Here is a 21,639-nt window from a genome sequence, read left to right on the forward strand (position 1 = left end):
TATCCCGATCTGGCGTTTACCCCGTCTACCAGGTAAGGCTGTGGAAATGCAACAGAGATGAAAGTTCACTTAACCAAACAGACCAAATCATCCTGGTTTGGTGTGTGCTGGAAACTGAGCTCCCCACCACCACCACCATTACACCAGCAGCAGCCTGAAGCGTTGATCCAAGGCAGGATGGATCCGTGTTTTCATGATGTTTCCACCAGATTCTGAGCTGAGCATCTGAATGTGGAGCTGAAATGGAGACTCATCAGACAAGTTACTGTTTCTCCATTCTTTTGGTTAAAACTGCTGCTCACTGGATATTTTCTCTCTTTCAGAACATCTTCTGTGAACCCTACAGATGGTTGTGTGAGAAAATCCCAGTAATACTCGAACCATCCATATTGCAGCATTACTACATGTGCTCATGTAAAAAAAGAGTTCCAGCATGCATGAGCTGTGAGATGAACTAAGACGTATTTCTACTGTTAGTTCATCTTCAGACAGTGTGTGTGTGTGTGTGTGTGTGTGTGTGCATGTGTGTGTGTCTGTGTGTGTGTGTGTGTTCTGTACACTGAGGATCATAGTTTGGAAAAAATGGCACAAGAGTGATTTGAATGTCAAATTGCCGGGAACACAAAGGTCTTTGTGACATTTCCATCTCAGAGCGGTGACCTCTGTCATCCTCCAGCCTGCCCAGATGCCCACTGTCTGCTAATGTCACAGATAAAGCTCAAATCTCAGCTGACAACTGCCCCCATCTGCTTTTCTCACTCCATTTTCACATTAAAGTCCCTTCCGACCTTCTGAGAGGGCAGTAACATCCCCACAAGAAGAGGAAAAGTGAGTTTTATGGGTGAAAACACTTCTCAGTTTGCAAGTCTACAGTTTGACAAAATAGTTTTATCTTTTACCTTTAAACTTCTCTCAGGAGCAGACAATAATTTGGACTGAATAATCACATCTACTTTAAAGTTGGTAATAAAACAAACTGTGCTACTCAATTTCCTCATCTTGCAATGTGACTAAATGTGATTGTTGCAGCCAAAACTTAGCCACGTGAACACCACATAAGGAAGGCTTACATATCAGGACCACTTCTGGCCCACAAATACTTGCAGTCATCCGCATCCAGGCCAACAGCTGACATCTGGACCACATGTGGCCAACACAAGACTTGCCATAATCCAAGCCAGGCTGGGAACCGAGATCTGGTCCACATCTGGTCCACATACCACTGGCCAGTGTGCCCAAAGTAGTCCGGATTCAACATGTCTGCTTTGTGGGTGGTTGTTTATTACGATGTCAATGCAAATGTAAACTGTTTAGTGAGGTCTTAGTTTTTCCTCCAACAATGACTTGGCTCTCCTCTGACAGCTCCCTTCCTCTGAGAGGTCTAACCGTAAATGTACAGTTATGTGAAAACCTATAAAATCTATGTTGTTATCAAACTAATTGGCACCAGTAACGTTGCCCTGTAAACAAAAGATAAAAGAACACAATCTCACCTTTTTGTTGATTTTCTTGTCATTTACATGTTTGACCACTGGTTGAAATAAAAGTATTTAAACTAAAACAAGCATCATATGTGGGAGTTAAATGGCGTGTTTACTTCATAGTATCTGCTGGAGCAAAATGCAGGTAGGTCAGACGCGATGTCTCTTATTAGTGTATTTGTGTTAAAAAGAAAGAGGACAAGTTAAATGGCTGAAAGAAAAGCTCATACACACTGGGATTGTCCTGTACTACAGGATTCACACCTGCTCAGCCCATCGGGCATCGGTAAAGATAGATCCCATAATAAAAGGGAAGCCTTGACTTTTCTTTACAAATAGAAATACAGAAATCAAAGACAAGTGCTTCTTTTCGGGTTTGACTGCAGGTCCAGAGCCCGCCTTTTTCCTGCCTCTTCTGGTGTCTCATCAGGTCTTCCTGGGAGCTCAGTGAATGTGACACAACTGAACTCTTCAAATAAACCACAGTGTTCTGCTCTGGAACCAAATTCTGTTTATATTTCCAAGAATAGATACAGTAACTACCATGTAATTTAAATCTGATGACGTTTAAAGGAATCTCAGATGCCTCCAGTTACGTAAAACACCAGGGAGCCAGGGCAAAGATGAGAGGTTGGGGGAAGGAAAACATACCAGTTCATCCCAGATATGTCTGTTTTCCAGAACTATCATTAGACCTTGCTTTGGGAACTTCTGATCCCATTTATGAGCTTGTTGCGCTGCGTTGTCTCCATGACAGAGAACATTATATCAGGCTCATTTCCAAAAATATACACAGACCGAGCTGGGCGGATAGATAGGGCAGCGGAGACCGGCTGCTTCTAGCTTCATTTCCTAAAGACTGTCCCTCATCTCAGAGTTCAAAATCCCCAGAACAGCATCTGCCACCAAGACATGTCTGACATCTGCTTTTGTTTGGTTTTATATTTGCATCACAGCAGCAGCGTTCACAGGTCTGTTGTTTATACTTACTTCCATATCTGGTTAAATAAAATGTGCAAATAAGTGCAAAAAGTGCAACTTTTCATCACATCTGATTACATCTTTTATAGTATGTCTACTGTGTATGGAGACAGTAAAGGAAAGCCTAATATATGCGTTCCATATTTTTCTAAGCTTGAAATGGAACGCTGATGGCCTTCGACTCTGTAGCTTCCACATGTTCACCCGTAGGGGGCAGAAGTGAGTACAGTTGCTTTTTCGGAGGCGCATGAATAACATCAAAGGCAAAACTGCTGCACTATGTTTAGTTTTCAACACAGGATGATACTAAAGCTACAGGATGGGGACCCCAACTCTAGAGGCCTTGGAGTAGGCTACCAAAGGAGGGCAGTTTGATTTTGAACATCTGAAAGCAGCAATCGTCATATCCAACTCAGTCAAAGGTGGGGTGTGGTAGCTGGAAGAGACACCATGCCTCAGAAGACCCCAGAGTGAAAACTCTGGAGGGGATGATGAAGGGGTGACAGATGGAGCAAAGAGCATAAGTGCATATAGGTGATGAACTGGGCCACAGAGATCCTGGGACTGATGCATCCAGGGTCCACCAGACCAGCTTAGGTGCTTGATGGCTGATGCCAAGGCTTTAACAATCACTTTAATTTTCAGGGGGGCTCAGAGTCTCTGCTCCATCTCCATGTTGAGAAGAGCCAATTTAGGTAAACCAGAAATATGGTAAGGATGCCTCTTCACAGCCTCCCTGGTGAGGTGTTTTGAGCAAGTCTCATCAGGAGGAGGGCCCTGAGACCAGATGCAGATCTGGACTCTAAATAAAAACTAGTGAAACGCAGCAGAGAACAGGTGGGTCTTTAACTTGGATTTAAATAAACTGAGTGTTTCAGCTGATCTGAGGCTTTCTGGGAGTTTGTTCCAGACATGTGGAGCATAGAAGCTGAATGCAGCTTCTCCATGTCTGGTTCTGACTCTGGGAACTGATAAGAAACTGGATCCAGATGATCTGAGGGGTCTGGTAGGTTCATACTGGGTCAAGAGGTCACTGATGTATTTTGGTCCTAAACCATTCAGAGCTTTCTAGACCAGCAGCAGAACTTTAAAATCTATTCTCTGACCAACAGGCAGCCAGTGTAAAGACCTCAGAGCTGGACTGATGTGGTCCACTTTCTTGGTCTTAGTGAGGACTCGAGCAGCAGAGTTCTGGATCAGCTGCAGGTGTCTGACTGATGTTTTAGGTAGAACCTGTAAAAACACTGTTACAATAATCAGCTGTTACAAAGACCCAGGACACACTGACGAACTAAATCTCTGGGCTTTCCTGGAAATGCCTCAGGATGCCACCAGAAGAGCGAGAACTGGTCGGTGGAAAGCCTGGACTTCCCTTCTTAAGCTGCTGCCCCTACAACCTGACCTCAGACAAACAGGAGAGGATGGAGTTAATTTTGTCTTTTTCTTCTCATTTGCATGTACACCTTGTGCAGCACACCAGCATTCCTGAGTAAAATCTAAAGAAACATCAGACGTCTAACCAGCAGAGAGGTGAAAACCCTTCCAATGATGCAAAAGCTCTTTGTTTTTTTAGCCTTTTCTCTGCATGTGTGAAGCAAGTAGAAGGTGTTTTACTGCCATCCTCTCATCTCTTCATTAGAATGCAGCACCAGCCTGCAGCTGCACACAGCGTAGAGGGAGGAATGATGAAAACAGGGCTAAAAATAGCTGCCTCCCAGGATCCCCCTCGTACAGCACTGTAAACACTCAGAGCCAGAGACAAGGCTGCACCAGCCCAGGCCTCCATGTGTGTGCGTTGGGCATGCTACAGTCCTCCTCGCCCTCCCCTCCCCAGTCATAAACAAATGTTTGGTTTGGCAAGCATGTATCATTGGGCCGCTGTGCAATTAAAGCCATCTGTGGGGTTTGTACTTGAACAAGTCAAAAGGAAGGTAAAGCAGCTCTGCAGCACACACACACACTCTAAAAAAATCAAAAATCAGGTCACAGCACGGTGTGACCGTCGGCTTCTGCACATTTAGACATATTGCTCTGAATGCAAACACAGAGATATTTGAAATATCAATGAATTAAGTCAACTCGTATTTCCTTTGACATTTATTTGGTTACAGTATGAACATAAGATGTGGCATGTTTTAGCTCATAAACCTCTTTTCATCTGTTAATATTCATCCACTTTTTACATATACATCCACTGCAAAAATGAATTATTTTAAGATGAGTAAAACCACTTAAATTGAGAAGTTTTAGACTGTAATCAAGTGAAATTATCTGCCTATGCAGTGAGATAATTATGCTTGGTAGGATTTCCTGAAACAAGTTGTGAAAGATTCATTTCAAGTCTTTTTATTAAGTGAAAAACCCTGAAAACCAGCCTGTTAATGTGTTTTTTTCAGTGTTCTTTCTCAGTTTGACAGAAAAGATCTTAAACCAAGATTTATTTTTCATTTGAGAATTGCTTTTAACAGCTGCTGGACCCACAGGTTCATTACAAGCAGTGATGAAGAGTTTTATGTGTTTTCTGTAAACACTGAGGTACTTTAACAAATGAAAGTAATGACACAAAACGCGGTTCATACAGTCTATACAATACATGAAAAACTTTCCAGACCAACTAAACTAAATCTCAGCAAGATGGCTTCTAACAATCAGTTAAAAGTGATTTACACTGATTGTTTATCATGTTCTTGAGTGATTTACTGAATAATTTTACATTTATTGTGATTCATTTAGAAACAGCTCATGTTAGAAACAGGAAGTCCAGTTATGGATGTGATTAAGAGCAGAATGACGTCCAGAAATGTGTCAGATGAACTAATCTCACATTTTCAGGTCAAAACATTTAATGTCTTTACAACTGTTCCACGTCCAAACTTTAGCATGTACAGCGTCATAGAGGTGAGACGGCACAGAGGTGAGACAGCACAAAGGTGAGACAGCACAAAGGTGAGACGGCACTGAGGTGAGACGGCACAGAGGTGAGACTGCACAGAGGTGAGACGGCACAAAGGTGAGACTGCACAAAGGTGAGACAGCGCGGAGGTGAGACTGCACAAAGGTGAGACGGCACAGAGGTGAGACGGCACAAAGGTGAGACTGCACAAAGGTGAGACAGCGCGGAGGTGAGACGGCACAGAGGTGAGACAGCGCGGAGGTGAGACGGCACGGAGGTGAGACGGCACAAAGGTGAGACGGCGCGGAGGTGAGACGGCACAAAGGTGAGACAGCACAAAGGTGAGACGGCACAAAGGTGAGACAACACAGAGGTGAGACGGCACAAAGGTGAGACTGCACAAAGGTGAGACAGCGCGGAGGTGAGACGGCACAGAGGTGAGACAGCGCGGCGGTGAGACGGCACGGAGGTGAGACGGCACAAAGGTGAGACGGCGCGGAGGTGAGACGGCACAGGGGTGAGACGGCACAAAGGTGAGACAGCGCGGAGGTGAGACGGCACAGAGATGAGACAGCGCGGAGGTGAGACGGCACGGAGGTGAGACGGCACAAAGGTGAGACTGCACAAAGGTGAGACTGCACAAAGGTGAGACGGCGCGGAGGTGAGACTGCACAAAGGTGAGACGGCACAAAGGTGAGACAGCGCGGAGGTGAGACGGCACAGAGGTGAGACGGCACAAAGGTGAGACGGCGCGGAGGTGAGACGGCACAGGGGTGAGACGGCACAAAGGTGAGACAGCACATAGGTGAGACGGCACAAAGGTGAGACGGCACAGAGGTGAGACAACACAGAGGTGAGACAGCACAAAGGTGAGACGGCACAAAGGTGAGACAACACAGAGGTGAGACGGCACAAAGGTGAGACAGCACAAAGGTGAGACAACACAGAGTTGAGACGGCACAAAGGTGAGACAGCACGTAGGTGAGACAGCACAAAGGTGAGACAACACAGAGTTGAGACGGCACAAAGGTGAGACAGCACGTAGGTGAGACAGCACAAAGGTGAGATACAGATTTGTACGTCTTTGGGCTGTAAAATGAAACTGAAGGAAACATGCAAACGCTACCGAGAAAGGAGAAAATTTAAACTGGAAAACAACAGAAACAACCAACTTAGAAAATAAAAATGCACATTTGTAACCCATTAGTTATACAGCCCAGTTATGTGGACAAGAAACTGAGCCAGGACAGAGGAAACTGATCAGATATCTTATTTATCTGTCTAAAACTCTTTTTATTCTTATAAATGGTGTTTAAAGTTACTGACAGAGATGAGGAGATGCTCAGTTTCATCATAATGTTTATTACTTTGCTCAGTGTCCACTTTGGCAAACAGTATCAAGGTCTGTTCACATACGAGAATCCTGCTGATTGCAGAGTAAACTGAACAGCGTTGTAAAAATCCACTGGTAAAGAATCAAATTAAACTCTTTTTCTTTCTGGTTTATATTACTAGGTTTCTTTCTGCATGCATCAACTATAAAACAAAGTGTTTCCATGCGGACACAAAGACGGAGCGTCTGTTAGATAAAGATGATGCAGGGAGATGATTTAGAACCACAACAACAACAAATCAGCCTGACTAAAAAGGACATGATCTGAACCGCAGCCTGGAAACAACAGCAGGAGTCTCGGGAGGTTTAAACTGAGGGGTCGAGCCAGATGAGGCTTCAACAGCCGGATAAATTCACCACATTTAACTTCACAACATGCTGCTCGTCCAGTTTGTCAGCGCTGATTCAGGCTGGGCTCAATCAGAAAGCTCTTAGACCAAACACTGACTTTAATTAGACAAACTCTGCTTTTCTTGTTTTTGTACATTTACTGTATTTCCATTCATATTTACTCGTGTTTTATTTAATTCCTGCACCTGTTTGCTGTTTTCTTGGAAATATATAAAGAATTGTATGTAAATTTAAAACATTAACAGTCAGTACACATGAGATCAAAACATTAAAAACACGTGATGCCTTGACGTGCACAGGTTTGTCCGCCGCCTATAAATAGATCCCAGCCATAGTTCCACTTTAAACAGACAATAAAAGATATTTATGTGAAGTGTTTTGTTAAAGATAAACATATAGTCCACAGACATTTTCACAGGGCTGCTTTCTGGGGCTCTGCTCTCCACAGAGATGCTTCTTCTTTGGTGCAATGATAATAATGTTCTCAGATCCTGGAGATCATAGAGAATCTGAGGGAGATGGGTTTCCATGGCGATACAGTTTCTTTTCCTTTGCCCCAGTTTGACGTCACGTCAGGCTCCCTGGTAAACCTTTCAACACAAAGGTGTGTGTGCATGCAGGAGAGCAGAGGATGGACTGGAGCAAAGATGATTGCTCACTGGGAATGTGGTGAAACGGTGGAATAATCCACAGATCTGGAGCTTCTTACTGCAGCTTACATATGACACGATTAAATCTCAGATGAGTGAGGGGATTTATTCAAACTAAATAGAAATGTAGATTTTCTTGTCCCCTCTCCGCTTTGACTGAATTGTCTGCAGGAAAACCAGCTGCTCTCTGATGGTGCTCATCAGTCAGCAGGTGGAGGTTTTTCTGGTTGTGTCAGTGAAGCTTCACCCTCGTTACTCTGTGAACAAGCCTGCCATCTTGTGGCTTTCTGGCTCTCTTGTAGATTAACTCTGTAGTTGTCTAGACCACAATGTCTTGTTGATGTCAGAGGTCAGAGGAGAATGGACAGACTGGTTGGAGATGATAGAAAGACAACAGGAAGTCAGATAAGCACTGGTTCCAACCAAGATCTGCAGAACAGCATCTCTGAACACACAACACGTCCAGCCTTGAAGCAGATGGGCTACAGCAGCAGAAGACACACCGGGTGTCTCCTGTCAGTTTACAATTCACACAGACTCACCAACACTGTACAATAGAAGATGGAGAAACGTTGCTGGTCTGATAGGGGGTGGGGTTCTTGTCCCACTTTGGGCCCCTTAGTACCAACGTGGCCTGGTTTAACCAGCACAGCCTACCTGAGTATTGTTGCTGACCATGTCCATCCCTTTATGACCACAGTGGAGCATCTTCTGATGCTACTTCCAGCAGGATAATGCACCATGTCACAAAGCTCAGATCATCTCCACCTGCTTTCTAGAACATGACGATGAGTTCACTGGACTCCAACGGCCTCCACAGCCACCAGATCTCAGTCCAGTAGAGCAGCTTTGGGATGTGGTGGAACGGGAGATTCTCATCATGGATGCAGCCGACAAACCTGCAGCAACTGTGTGATGCTGTCATGTCAACATGGAGAAAACCTCTGAGGAAGGTTTCCACCACCTGCTTCCATCTATTACACCAAGAATCAAAGCAGTTCTGGAGGAAAAAGGGGGTCCGACCCAGTACTAGAAGGGGTACCTGATGAAGTGGACGCGGAGTGTGTTTTGTCTGCTAGAATGTCTGTAAGCCATTTTGTTTAAAAGCCTCACTAAGCAGCTTTATTCCACTGTTTTACTGGACAGAATCTTTAGTGAGAACCACTTCCTTCATGTTTAGAGACAACACACAGGCACTGAAGAGAAACAGCCAAGAGGGACTCACTGCTCCTTCGCATCATAAAGAGCCAGTTCAGGTGGTTTTAGCATCTAATGTGTTCAGGACATGTTCCACCAGGAGTAGGCCTCAGGGCAGAATGAGGACTTACCGGAAAGATTACATCTGTTGGAGGCTGGACATGTCTCTGCAGCAGTGCTGCTCAATGCCATCCACCTGCATAGCACAACAAGACTGTCAGTCAGATGGGACCCTTGTATCACAGCTAACAGGTTAGGATGGAGACAAAAGGCAGGTTGCATACAGCTAGTTTAACAAACTGAACGTTCACACCGCCATCAAAGTTAAACTGGTAATAAAGGTTTTTTTTTATTTTGTCTCGCACTAAATTCTCTACACACCATTATCTGGCCCACTAAGTAAAGAGAGTTCTTTTATAGGTATTCTTTCATTAGGTGTAATTTCCTGAGAAACTTGAAAGATGTTGAGTCATCTTTTACTTCTGTAGTTGAACTTTAGACTGAAACAAATCTGCAAGGTCGCCACCTAGTGGTAAAAATAATGTAAAAATAAAAAAAGTGCTATAGATTATAAGCAACCATAGGAATGATCACCTCTATGTTTATAACTAAAACCATTTTAAAGCATTGTCTCAGTGAACTTAGAGCTTCTAGATAAAGTAAAATGATAAAAGTTTCTCTAGAAGAGGTGGGGTCATATATATATATATATATATATATGTGTGTGTGTGTCTGTGTGTGTGTGTGTGTGTATAGATAGATAGATAGATAGATAGATAGATAGATAGATAGATAGATAGATAGATAGATAAATAGATAGATAGATAGATAGATAGATAGATAGATAGATAAATAGATAGATAAATAGATAGATAGATAGATAGATAGATAGATAGATAGATAGATAGATAGATAGATAGATAGATAGATAGATAGATAAATAGATAGATAGATAGATAGATAGATAGATAGATAAATAGATAGATAGATAGATAGATAGATAGATAGATAGATAGATAGATAGATAGATAGATAGATAGATAGATAAATAGATAGATAGATAGATAGATAGATAGATAGATAGATAGATAGATAGATAGATAGATAGATAGATAGATAGATAGATAAATAGATAGATAGATAGATAGATAGATAGATAAATAGATAGATAGATAGATAGATAGATAGATAGATAGATAGATAGATAGATAGATAGATAGATAGATAGATAGATAGATAGATAGATAAATAGATAGATAGATAGATAGATAGATAGATAGATAGATAGATAGATAGATAGATAGATAGATAGATAGATAGATAAATAGATAGATAGATAGATAGATAGATAGATAGATAGATAGATAGATAGATAGATAGATAGATAAATAGATAGATAGATAGATAGATAGATAGATAGATAGATAGATAGATAGATAGATAGATAGATAGATAGATAAATAGATAGATAGATAGATAGATAGATAGATAGATAGATAGATAGATAGATAGATAGATAGATAGATAGATAGATAGATAGTTGTTGTTTTTACATCTGATTTCACTGTTCAATGTTTAAGGATGTTTTCTGACCACATTTCTACAGGAAGACGATGTTGGACAGTTTTAACCCAGTTTTAGTAGTTTTTGCTTCTCCTTACAAATTTCGCTGCTTGATGTCAATGATCTGACCCTTCCTAAACAGACTAACCTCTTCTCCACGGATGTGTCTTTCCACATGGTTGTTTAGGAAATAATAAGCTGCTCACTGCATCAGTTCAGATTCAATAACTTGTTACCAGCTGAAAGATGATCACTCTGCAGGAATTATGACCAGGGGTTTATTTCAACATTTAATTTAATGTAGAAAATGTAGAAAATCTTTATTGTTCTCCTGCTATCATGTGAATGAAAATAAGAAATGATGCCAAATAAGGTGGTAAGATCAGCTGTGACTCATTCTCCCTGCACAGAACCGGGTCCAGATTTAGATCTCAGCAGGTCAGCAGGAGTGGCAGGTGCACGGTGGAAAGGTGTGAACACCAGAGCACGTATGGGATGAGTGGCAGGTGTGTGAAGGAGAATGTGAAGACTGAATCACGATGTCGCTGGCAGGGCAGGAAGCCACAACCTCTCCATGGTGGTCGCTGCAGAGGATGGCAGGGTGACGGGAACAAAACTCAGGAAGTAGAAAGTTTAACATGCACCAAAACCTTTAGCAGTTTTTCATGTTTTTTTATTTATGATTTTATAGGTTTTTATTATAAATACACCTTAATGTTTGTAGCTAGAATGCTATAGACCAAGCCAGGAAATTATAAACGACCATCAACATGGCTGCAGATCAGAGATGTTGCATGATCTCATGCAGGTGGCTGCTGTCATGTTGCATCAGCTTCAGGTTAAACGTCATATGCCAGCTTTCCATCTGCATTTCATTACTAACTGAAAACAACCCATCAGCAGTTTTACTGGGAGGAAGCTTACAGGGGGCTGCACGGTGGTGTGGTGGTTTGCACCGCAGCAGGTCCCTGCTCAAGCCTTGGCTGGGAGGACGTCAAACAGTGGCCTTCCTGTGTGGTGTTTGAGTGGTCTCCCCGTGTTTGGGTGAGTTCTTTCTACTTCCTCCCTCCATCCAATGACATGAATGTTAGGTTATTTGGTGTCTCTAAGCTCTCCCGAAGAGCGAGTGGTTGTTTGTCTCCCTGTGGTGGCCCTGCGAAGGACAGGCAACCTGTCCAGGGTGCACCCTGCCTCTCCTCTGCTAATTGCTGGGATGGGTTCCAGCTCCCCTGTAACCCTACACTGGGCAAAGCGGTGCAGGAAATGGAAGGAAATCTTAATGGAAAATTGCCTTCAGGATGATAGACAGTGACGTCATATAGTCCTGTACCCTTTTGGGTTTTTTCCAATTTATCCTTCAGCTGTATGAGTGCTGGTAGTTCATTAAAACAAAAAATGTTGCTACTTTTAACCCAGTTTACTGTTTGACTTGAGCCTGTCTCATCTGAACTCTCCCCCTTCGTCTCTCATGGGTTCATTGCTGCCATACAAGGTAACCCTTGCAGCCAGAAACCACATTCTTTCCCTGGATTAAAGTAGATGGTTGGAGCTGCTGGGACTAGTCAAGAATCAACAGAAAATGATAAAAAAAAAAACTGCTGGAAGCTCAGTAGAAGAGGTCTTTCAGCAGAAATCTGAAAGGACTGAAGCTTCTGTTCTGTCAAATGGTAATTAAAAAGAAATAAATAAAGCTTGTAAGATTGGACATCAGTTTTCTGATCATTTAGAGTGAAACTGATCCTAAGACGAGCTGTGAAACACTCCAGCAGTGTTCAAGTTTATTTTCTAACCTGTGTTGCCATGGAAACACAGCCTTGTTCAAGCTGACTGATTTTTTTATTGATGTTACAACACAATCGGTATTGGCATTTTTCTCCTTGTTAAGTCGATTCTTGCAGGCAATTAACCTCCAAGAAAGAAACAAACCAAGTTTCTCATTTAATTTCTTTTATGAATTCGTACAGAGGTTATAAAAACAAGTCTGACTATAAAAGAATCAATTATATTTTATTAAAGATTTTTATTTCTAAATTTACTTCCATCTTTCCCTTTATCATTGTATTTAAAACATTTCTTATTCTTTTTATAAGAATATTATTAATTTTATAAAGCTGTCAAAACTCAAACTACATCCAGACAAAACAACTGAAATAACAAAATAAATATAAAAGAAATAACAAATCACAACCATATAAAAAACACACTAAAGTAAAATGAAATGTCTAAATTTCCTCATTTAATAAATCAGATTATACTGAGATATTTTATAAATCGACTTCATGCCTCGTCTAGTACATATTGCAATTTTTAATCTTCAAAATGTAGATTTGTATACATGAATGATATGTTACCCAACCTTAAAAACATAACATAACCTTAAAGACAGAGTTTTTCTACAGTAGTGTTTGCCTGTCTGAATATATGGAGAAGTTTTGTTAAGAGAATCCTCTGAGCATCCTGCAGGTCATACAACTTGCAAGCATCTCAGGATATATATATATATATATATATATATATATAGATATATAATTTTATTTGAATAACTATATAATTTCAGGTGTCAGTTGGAACTGATTAATTACTGGAAAAAAAAACTGGTTAAACTTTCTTAATGGAGTCAGCTTCGTGCAGGGAGGTGCTGTCATATCTGGAGGACGGCTACACTCACTGAACTGTAACTTAATTGTGACCATCAGGTCTGAATTAATGAGACAAGCCAAGACTGCTGCTCCACAAAGGATCCACAAGAGGGGGCTCGGCGGTCCGATGTGATGCTCAGCTCAGAAAGCTCCTCCCTCTGCTGCGAGCATGGGGGGCCTGCAGTAAACACCGAGGCTTTAGAGGTGAATGTGAGCGAGCTGGCGGCGCTCCCTTTGTGTTGGGGTCACCGTGTTGTTCCAGCAGGCTGTCAGCGGGAAGTGTCAGCCCTAACAGCAGCTGGCATGTTCCAGGCTCTCACGGCTAAATCCCTGGGCCTGCTGAGTCATCAGCAGCCTGCTTCTCTTTGTCCACTGGTTTAGGTGAGCTGAACCCCCACCAACCCGTAACACCCCGCCCTCCAGGACTTAGCCGTGCTGTAGCTCCACCTACGCTCTATTTACATACACACCAGAACCAGTTCTAGGCAGCTAATCTGAGCTTGAGATGTTCAGTGTGACTATAACGACCTTCCATCGGTTCCAGTCTGAATTTAGATTAGTTTAGATCATTTTTAGTTCATTTTCTGAGTATTTTAGATAACTTTAAATGAGTTGTAATGTGTTTAAACTGACCAGATTTAATCCTGTTCCAGTTCCAGTGGGTCAGTGCTTTTAGGAAAAACACTGACCCAGATGCAGTCGTCGGTCCATAAGTGTGTATCTGATAGAGCAGGGGTTCTCAACCATTTTGACCCCAGGGTACAGCTTTTCCAGTACTACTGGAAAAGTTTTCCACATATCAACATTGGTTAGTTCAAATTATCTTACTCTTTTTTTTTATTTGTGTTTAACAACCAAAGAAAATCCACTTGTAGTTTGACAAGGTTAAAACCTTGTTAGATATATGACACGATAAAAAAAGATCATCACATTAACATTTTTTTATCATATGAATTTGAACCTGAACAAGACACTGAGAAGGCTAACAATTCACATCAGGTTATTCACTCAAAAACTGCTTTTTAGATTTTACTTTAGTGAAAAATGGAGGGACTTGAAAATACAGATGAGAGATGAGTATGTCAGTCAGTCAGTGACATGACAGACATTTTCTGCATCTATAGCTCATTTTTACACATGGTTGTATGTTGGAGACGTTCAGCAGCTACTTCAAATACCTGCTGGTGCTCTTCAGTGACTTTAAAAACTCAACACATCTAGTCATGTAGACATGGTGAAGACGATGCACTGAAGTTCAAACTGAGCATCAGAATGAGGAAGAAAGGAGACTTAAGTGACTTTGAATGTGGCATGGTTGGTTGTCTGAGTATTGTTGTAGAAGAAATTACCAAGAGTCTGGGATGAGTGAAAGTATATAAGGTTTATTACAGGAGAAGTATAAAATATAGGCAATACTTGCAAGTTCGAGAGCTATCTTGCTGACTCCGGAAGCCGACAAGAGGACTCCACATTACTTCCACAGTATTTACTGCGATTTTCACATCTCTAGGGTTTCCAGAGATGGTCTGAAGAAGAGAAAATATCCAGCGAGCAGCAGTTGTCTGGACCAGGATGTCTGGTTGATGTCAGAGGTCAGAGGTCCCACCGGAGGTCCCACTGAAAGAGGCCCCAGGGAAGACCTAGGACACACTGGATGGACTACATCTCTCAGCTGGTCTGGGAATGCTTCGGGATCCCCCCAGATGAGCTGGTGAATGTGGCCGGGGAGAGGGAAGTCTTAGGCAGCTGCCCCCGCGACTCAACTCCGGATAAGCGGCAGACAGTGGATGGGTGGATGTATTGCTGTTTTCTCTTTGTGTAATGCTGCTGCTACACTGTAATGTCCCAGCTTGGGATTAATAAAGTCTGTCTATCCATCCATCCATCCATCCATCCATCCATCCATCCATCTATCTATCTGGTCTGATCAGTCTCCATTTCAGCTCCAAATTCAGATGGTAGGCTCAGAATTTGGTGGAAACATCATGAAAACATGGATCCATCCTGCCTTGGATCAACGCTTCAGGCTGCTGCTGGTGTAATGGTGGGGGGAGATTTTCTTGGTACCAACATGGCCTGGTTGAACCAGCACAGCCTACCTGAGTATTGTTGCTGACCATGTCCGTCCCTTTATGACCACAGTGGAGCATCTTCTGATGCTACTTCCAGCAGGATAATGCACCATGTCACAAAGCTCAGATCATCTCCACCTGCTTTCTAGAACATGACGATGAGTTCACTGGACTCCAACGGCCTCCACAGCCACCAGATCTCAGTCCAGTAGAGCAGCTTTGGGATGTGGTGGAACGGGAGATTCTCATCATGGATGCAGCCGACAAACCTGCAGCAATTGTGTGATGCTGTCATGTTAATATGGAGAAAACCTCTGAGGGAGGTTTCCAGCACTTTGTTGAATCTATGACACCAAAGGTGTGTCCCAATTCAGGGTAGGCACACTTTGAAGTGCGGATTCATTGGCTACATACATCATTGTGGTGCGCAAAGCACTGTCCCAATTCACAGAATTTGAAGGAGACCAATTTTCATGAGTTATACAGTTATTTTAAATTAAGAATGCCGCCAGATGCTGAAAAATGTACAAGTTGGGATCGATAAATCTAACACAAGTTCACCGAAAAGTCTGTTTTCTATTTGGTTCTATCTTTGGATTTTCCCCAGTCAGGAATAGGAACTATAGAAAACACTATAGTATCATTCTTTAAAATAAAATTAATTAAATCATGCATCAATATGCAAGTGCACCAAGATGGGCCTAAAACATGGATCACTCACAACAAGCAAGCAACAGTCTAGAAGTTAAAAGTTACCTTGCAGAATTCATGCATAGGCGCAAGAGAAAAAAGTTTTTACCCTGGATTTAAAAGATTATAGTGAACGATTAATCACCACTGAGAATTTGTCCCACTTGTTTGCAGCATTAACAGCTAAACCTTGCTTCTCCATGTTAAGTCTGGACTCTGGTCTGGACTAGCTGACCTTATCTTTGGATCTAAGAGCTCTGCTAGGTTTATATTCTCTGAACATATCACAGATGGATTCTGGGCCTAAACCGTTCTGGGATTTGTTAATTAGCATTAGTCAAAAAACCTACTACAACATTTCCCCCTGTGATAAATAAAGTAATTTCTATTTATTTTATTTTATTCTGTGGGGTTTTAAAATCAGCATAAACTGGAAACCAGTGTAAAGATGTTAAAACTGGTTTGATGTGTTTAAAGTGATCACTTGGTCCTGGTTAAAACTCTTGCAGCAGCATCTGTATGAGCTGCAGCTGTTTAATGCTCCATATGCGAAGTCCCATTAAAAGACCAGGGCAGTAATCCAGTCTAATGGAGGTGAAAGCATGAATAAGTTTCTACTGGTTTTTCTGGAGCATATACAAGTTGAACAGAAGAGGTCCAAAAACTGACCCCTGGGGGACTCCACAAGTCATCGCACCTTGTTCAGATTTACAGCTGCCAATCATAGCAAAATAACATTAATATTCCTTTAAAGCTTATTAGCTACAATATGACTGAGAGAATTTCCACCTTGGATCATTTACAGGAGAAACAAAAACACAGATGTGGAAGGGATGAAGACACTAAGCACAGATACTTTTTATTAAATGTGCAATGAAAGTTATCTGAAACACAAAGAGACTCTCTATGAGTCGTAAACTCGTCGTATAGACCCCACGTTGGGGTTCATGGCACCCCAATCTGTGAAGCGACAGAACTCTCCTTTCTCCAGTAGATACTGCCCTCCGCGGTAGTTGGGAAGTTCGAAGAAGACCCAGGCACCGTCATGCACCTGGGCAGAGTGGATCTCCCGGAGGTTCCAGCGGTCAGGAAGGTTGTTGATGTCTTCAATGCACTCCAGCATCTGACCGCTGAACTCAGGGCACTCATAAACGTGAACCCTGAACACACCAGACAGCTGTAACGCAAACAGAGAGTCGGGATTATCTGCACTCCAGAGCGAGCCTGCAGGTAACAGCTGAATGGCAAACAAATACGACTTAATGCTGGCTTTTTAATGAAAGCCCTGTTTTATTTAGCAGATAAAGAAAATATTATCTTTCTTTCATGTTTTTGCATATTATGTCTCTTAATTTACATAAGATTTTTGAGGGATATGTGTGATGTGAGGCTCAAATAGATCATATTTTCATTCTTACATAATCCTGCACATCATTGAATTTATTAGGCAAGTAATGAACTTGCCAATGACTAATCCCTCCAACTAGAGTTTGACTTTTTTGCATTTAAACAAGACTAGAAACAGAAATCTACATTCATAACCAGAAATACAGGTTTCCATTAGTTAACACCATTCAGTATTGTAAGATCAACACAAAATCTGTTCGATTTGCCAGGTGCTTGAATTGATGCTCATTATATTGGTAGAGTTTGGTTATGAATGAAAAACACTGGTAACAAGGTACCAAAGTTTTAACCAGGTGCATGTAAAGGTGCACGTATGCCAGGGGTGTTTCGCTTTGTTCCTCCAGGGCAGCAGCCCTGAAGGTTTTCCATAATTTCCTGCTCTAACACACCTGATTCAAATTAAATGACTCTCCTGAAAGCTTCTTGTCAAGTTCTGCCCAAATATGTCGACCCTGATCTGATTCAGGTGCTGCAGCAGGAAACATCCAAGACCTGCCGGATAGCAGCCCTCATGGAGCTACTGTGAACATCCCTGATGTATGCAGACAGACCAAAAGAATTTTTTTCATCACTCACATTTCGAATCATCCGGCACGATCTGATGCTGTCATTGTAGCCCAACCAGCGCTGGTAATCTGGGTACTCGCCCCTGGTAAGGACGTACTGGTAGCCCAGGTAGTTAGGCCTCTCGTACAGGACCCAGGCCCCGTTCTCCACTCGAACAGAGTTGCATCGCCTGAAGTGGGTGTTTAGCTCAGGGCAGTCGGTGCCGCATTCGTAATAACGACCTTCGAAGTTTTTATCTTCGTAAAACACAATCTGTAAGAGGACATTGGCTGTTAGGTGCATAGTATTCCATACTGTATCTGTGTGTTAGCTAACACTCCAGACATTAGTGCTCTTGGATTCATCCAGCTGCTATACCTGCATAAAAACATGAGGTTTTTAAGAAAAACAAAGCTATGAATAAAGCAATTCAAATGTAAAGTTACAAAAGAGGCAGAGATTTCAAGCAAAAGCATAAAGACCAAAAATATTTTTGATTGTTCATTGGTTGCTTGCTTCTTATAAGGAGGTCTGTCTACCTTTCCCATGCGCTCCATGTCTGTTTATCTCAACTTTACATACACAATTTTGCCCGCAGGCCTGCACCAGATTTATATATACAGTGTATGTGGGCACACTGAAATGCACTGCCAGGGGCATCATTGTAATTTAATTTGCCTCAGCATTTATATCTGCACAATGGCTGATGCTGCAGTTGTTTTAAAACTGCTCAGCTTTATGGTGTTTACTCACTATTGCAGCAGCTGACCTTTTGATTCGTCAATCCCTGATTCCAGAAACTATTTATCAATCTAATTAAATTGGCTCCCGTGCAGCTGCTACTGAGGCTGATGTGGTTAAGTTGGCTTGTGGCCACGTAGCGCTGTGGAACAGGGTTTAACTGGGTGGGGGCTGGAGACGAACAGGTGAACTCATGGTGCCATGCTCCACCCTCTATCTACAGTGATGTGGGGGGAAAAACCCTGTTAGGATTAAGCCAATCTCATATATATAACAACACAAGACATATCACACTGTGTTATTATTTAGTGAACAAAAACTAAACTAAAAGTGAGAATTCGTGTGAAAAACTGCATCCACTTCATGATTCAGCAGTTTGAAGAGGCTCCTGTAGGAACAATAAGAGAAAGTAATGGTTTCCTGGATGATGTTCTCAGTCTCCCTCATGGTTGTGAAGTAATTTTGCTTCACTCTTCTTTCCTTTGTTGCTTCAGTTAATTGGTTTCTATAGCTCTCTTAAGGTCCCACCAGAGAATTTCAGTCAGGTTGAGGTCTGGACTTTGACAGGATCATGTCAACACCTTGATTCTTTTCTTTGTCAGTCATTCTGGTGACTGAAAGAGTGGTGGTCATCTGCTGCTGTGTTTAGGAACATTGTCCTGTTGCATAAGACAGTTTCAGCCAAGCTTTAGCTGTCACACGAAGACACAGCAAACAGACCAATACCACTGGAAACCACAGGGGCAGTGTTGAGCAGTTTAGCTGATGTGCAACCAGCGAAAGGAACAAAGAAGAAGCCATTATGTAATTATTGGCTGCACAGACCACCACCATCTGCTATGCTGCCTTTTCTGTTTCTTTCTGAGAATCTTCTGAGACATTTCACGATCTCCTTCACTGTCACCATGTTTGCTGTGGTCTGACCTAATGTCTGAACGCCGAGGTGAACTCTGCACTGCCCTCTGGTAGAATTATAGTCTAACAGCCATGCCAATGTAAAGGATGCATGGGAGCAGGGAAGTTTCCTGGACCTGGGAACATTGGGGGATGAGTCCACATCCTCATAGAGGAATCTCGGTGAACCATTGCAGTAAAAACGGCTTTTTATTTAAGCTTTCTTGAGCATTGTGTCAGCTTGTTTAAAGCCAAATACTGCAATATGTGCTTCAATATGTATTTATTTTCAAGCTTAAATGTGACAGTGAAAACTAGATCTCTAAAATCAGTATTAAATTTGTACTTTTCCAGACATCGGTTGTTTATCTCCACAACTTGTTCTTTAGTGCACATCTTTTGCAACAAAATTAACGTGAACTCTTTTCAATCACTTGCAATTTTCAGAATAAAGATCATGCTGTAGTATTTATTGTACCTCTCTATCATCTGATCTGTCTCTTCCTCCAAGTCCTCCAAGCAAGTTACAAGTGATGAAGCCTCTAGTTCCCTACTTGGAACTACAGGCTTCATCACTTGTTTTCCTTCCATCATTTCCCTTCTTTCCTTCTTTCACGTGCTGTTTTCTATCTTTACCATTACTACTTTCTCAGTAATATAGCCTAGTTTAAACTAGTGGTATACTCTGATTTTTCCTTGCCTGTCCTGGAGCAAAACACACATACACGAACCACCAACCTCATTAATGGCTTAAGGTGAAATGTTCGGGGCTAGAGCCGGGAATACCCAGGCCAGGCGATGCCCCTGCATTGGAGTATTTGGACAGTCATACTTGACATGAACATTCCTATTTATGCATGTTAAAGGAACATAAAAAAGGCTTTAGAGAGAAGAACCATTCTCCTGCAACCCTTCCAATAATGAATTACTGGAATGACAACTATTCCCTCACCTGATCAGGAGCAGTTTGTACTACAAATGTAACGACTGTATCCACAATTGTTTGAGTGTGGTCCATTTCTCTCACACACAGTACATCCAAATGGACCCACCCACAAAAACATATAACATTTCTCAGTGTCCACTGTTTGGGAAGTCACCCAAACTAGCAATCTATCTAAAGTTACCCAAATTTATGATGTTCTTGGGGGCGACATGGCTCAGTGGGTAGAGTGATCGTCCTGTAGCCCAAGGGTTGCCAGTTCGATCCTGACTTGGAAAGCTCATGCCGAGGTGTCCTTGAGAAAAACACCAAACCCCTAATTACTCCTGATGGGTCGTGGTTGAACGCCTTACATGGCAGCTTCCGCCATGAATGGGTGAATGTGATTTACATGTAAAGCACTTCGGTTTAAAAACGCTATATAAGTACAGACCATTTAAAATCTTTTTGTTTGACAGTCCACAGGTCTGGCCAGTCAGTATAAATGTAATGAGAGAAACAATGACAACCCATTCAACATGTAAAGTTGTCATCCATTTGATTTATTTTTCACCCTAAATGATCAATTAGACACAATGTAACTGTAGCTACTGTATATCTGTGACTGTCGACCCCTGACATGGTTTTAACAGCATTTACAAGGTCTAGCCAAAAAAAAAAAAAAAAAAAAAGCTTCTGTAATGGAGTTTATTTATGTAAAATTGTTAATAGAAACTGTTTCACAATTAAATCTGACTGTTTCAGAAGTGTTAGGGTGTGGCTGTGGTTAGAATAAAAGATTGTGTTATGGTTTATTACTATACTATACTGAATATAAATGTAAAATATAATCTGACTTGACACTGTGGTGAGGAAACGATATCTTGGGGCCCCATCTGCACCAGGAGCCATCATGACCACGGAGGCTGCTACCACAGGAACAGCCCAGATCCGGGCAGCTGGGGTCCACACTGTGATCATAGGGTTGCTATGCAGGGCCCTCCGGCCCTCCAGAGAAGGGCCATCCCCCATGGCTATAACCTTGCAAACCAAGCAGGCAGAAATCCTGGTGTGGAGGATCCCCATGAGGGCAACACTGGAGTTGACAATGTCAAAGGTAAAAACAAAACTCAAACAAACCTAAAAATGATGAGAACAAATAAGAGCAACATGTATAAAGTATACACTATAGATCATAAGTTTTGGGAAACCCTCTCAT

General features: G+C 42.0%; 1 protein-coding gene and 1 long non-coding RNA gene across 2 annotated transcripts; one reads left to right on the forward strand and one right to left on the reverse strand.

Moving 5' to 3' along the window:
• Nucleotides 1–280: 280 nt before the first annotated feature.
• On the forward strand, nt 281–10,707 carry LOC121650687. Its single transcript, XR_006012316.1, has 3 exons — nt 281–368; nt 10,527–10,529; nt 10,697–10,707. It is a non-coding gene; the product is annotated as an uncharacterized LOC121650687 (long non-coding RNA).
• A 6,107-nt stretch (nt 10,708–16,814) lies between these two features.
• Nucleotides 16,815–18,435, reverse strand: LOC121650572 (gamma-crystallin M2-like). The gene is made up of 3 exons (XM_042002138.1): nt 18,403–18,435; nt 17,894–18,136; nt 16,815–17,087 (listed from the first exon to the last, which is right to left on the reverse strand). Exons 1-3 carry the CDS (start codon nt 18,418–18,420, stop codon nt 16,815–16,817), a joined length of 534 nt encoding a protein of 177 aa, XP_041858072.1. The 5' UTR covers nt 18,421–18,435.
• Between the last annotated feature and the right edge of the window lie 3,204 nt (nt 18,436–21,639).

Source organism: Melanotaenia boesemani, chromosome 12 (assembly GCF_017639745.1).
Source record: "Melanotaenia boesemani isolate fMelBoe1 chromosome 12, fMelBoe1.pri, whole genome shotgun sequence".
NCBI classification, from domain to species: Eukaryota; Metazoa; Chordata; class Actinopteri; order Atheriniformes; family Melanotaeniidae; genus Melanotaenia; species Melanotaenia boesemani.

Excerpts from the sequence above, each read along its gene's own strand:
- LOC121650572 (XM_042002138.1), bottom strand. Across the intron at positions 17,088-17,893 it reads CGTGCCGGATGATTCGAAAT|CTGTCTGGTGTGTTCAGGGT; the intron begins GTGAGTGATGAA and ends TTTGCGTTACAG.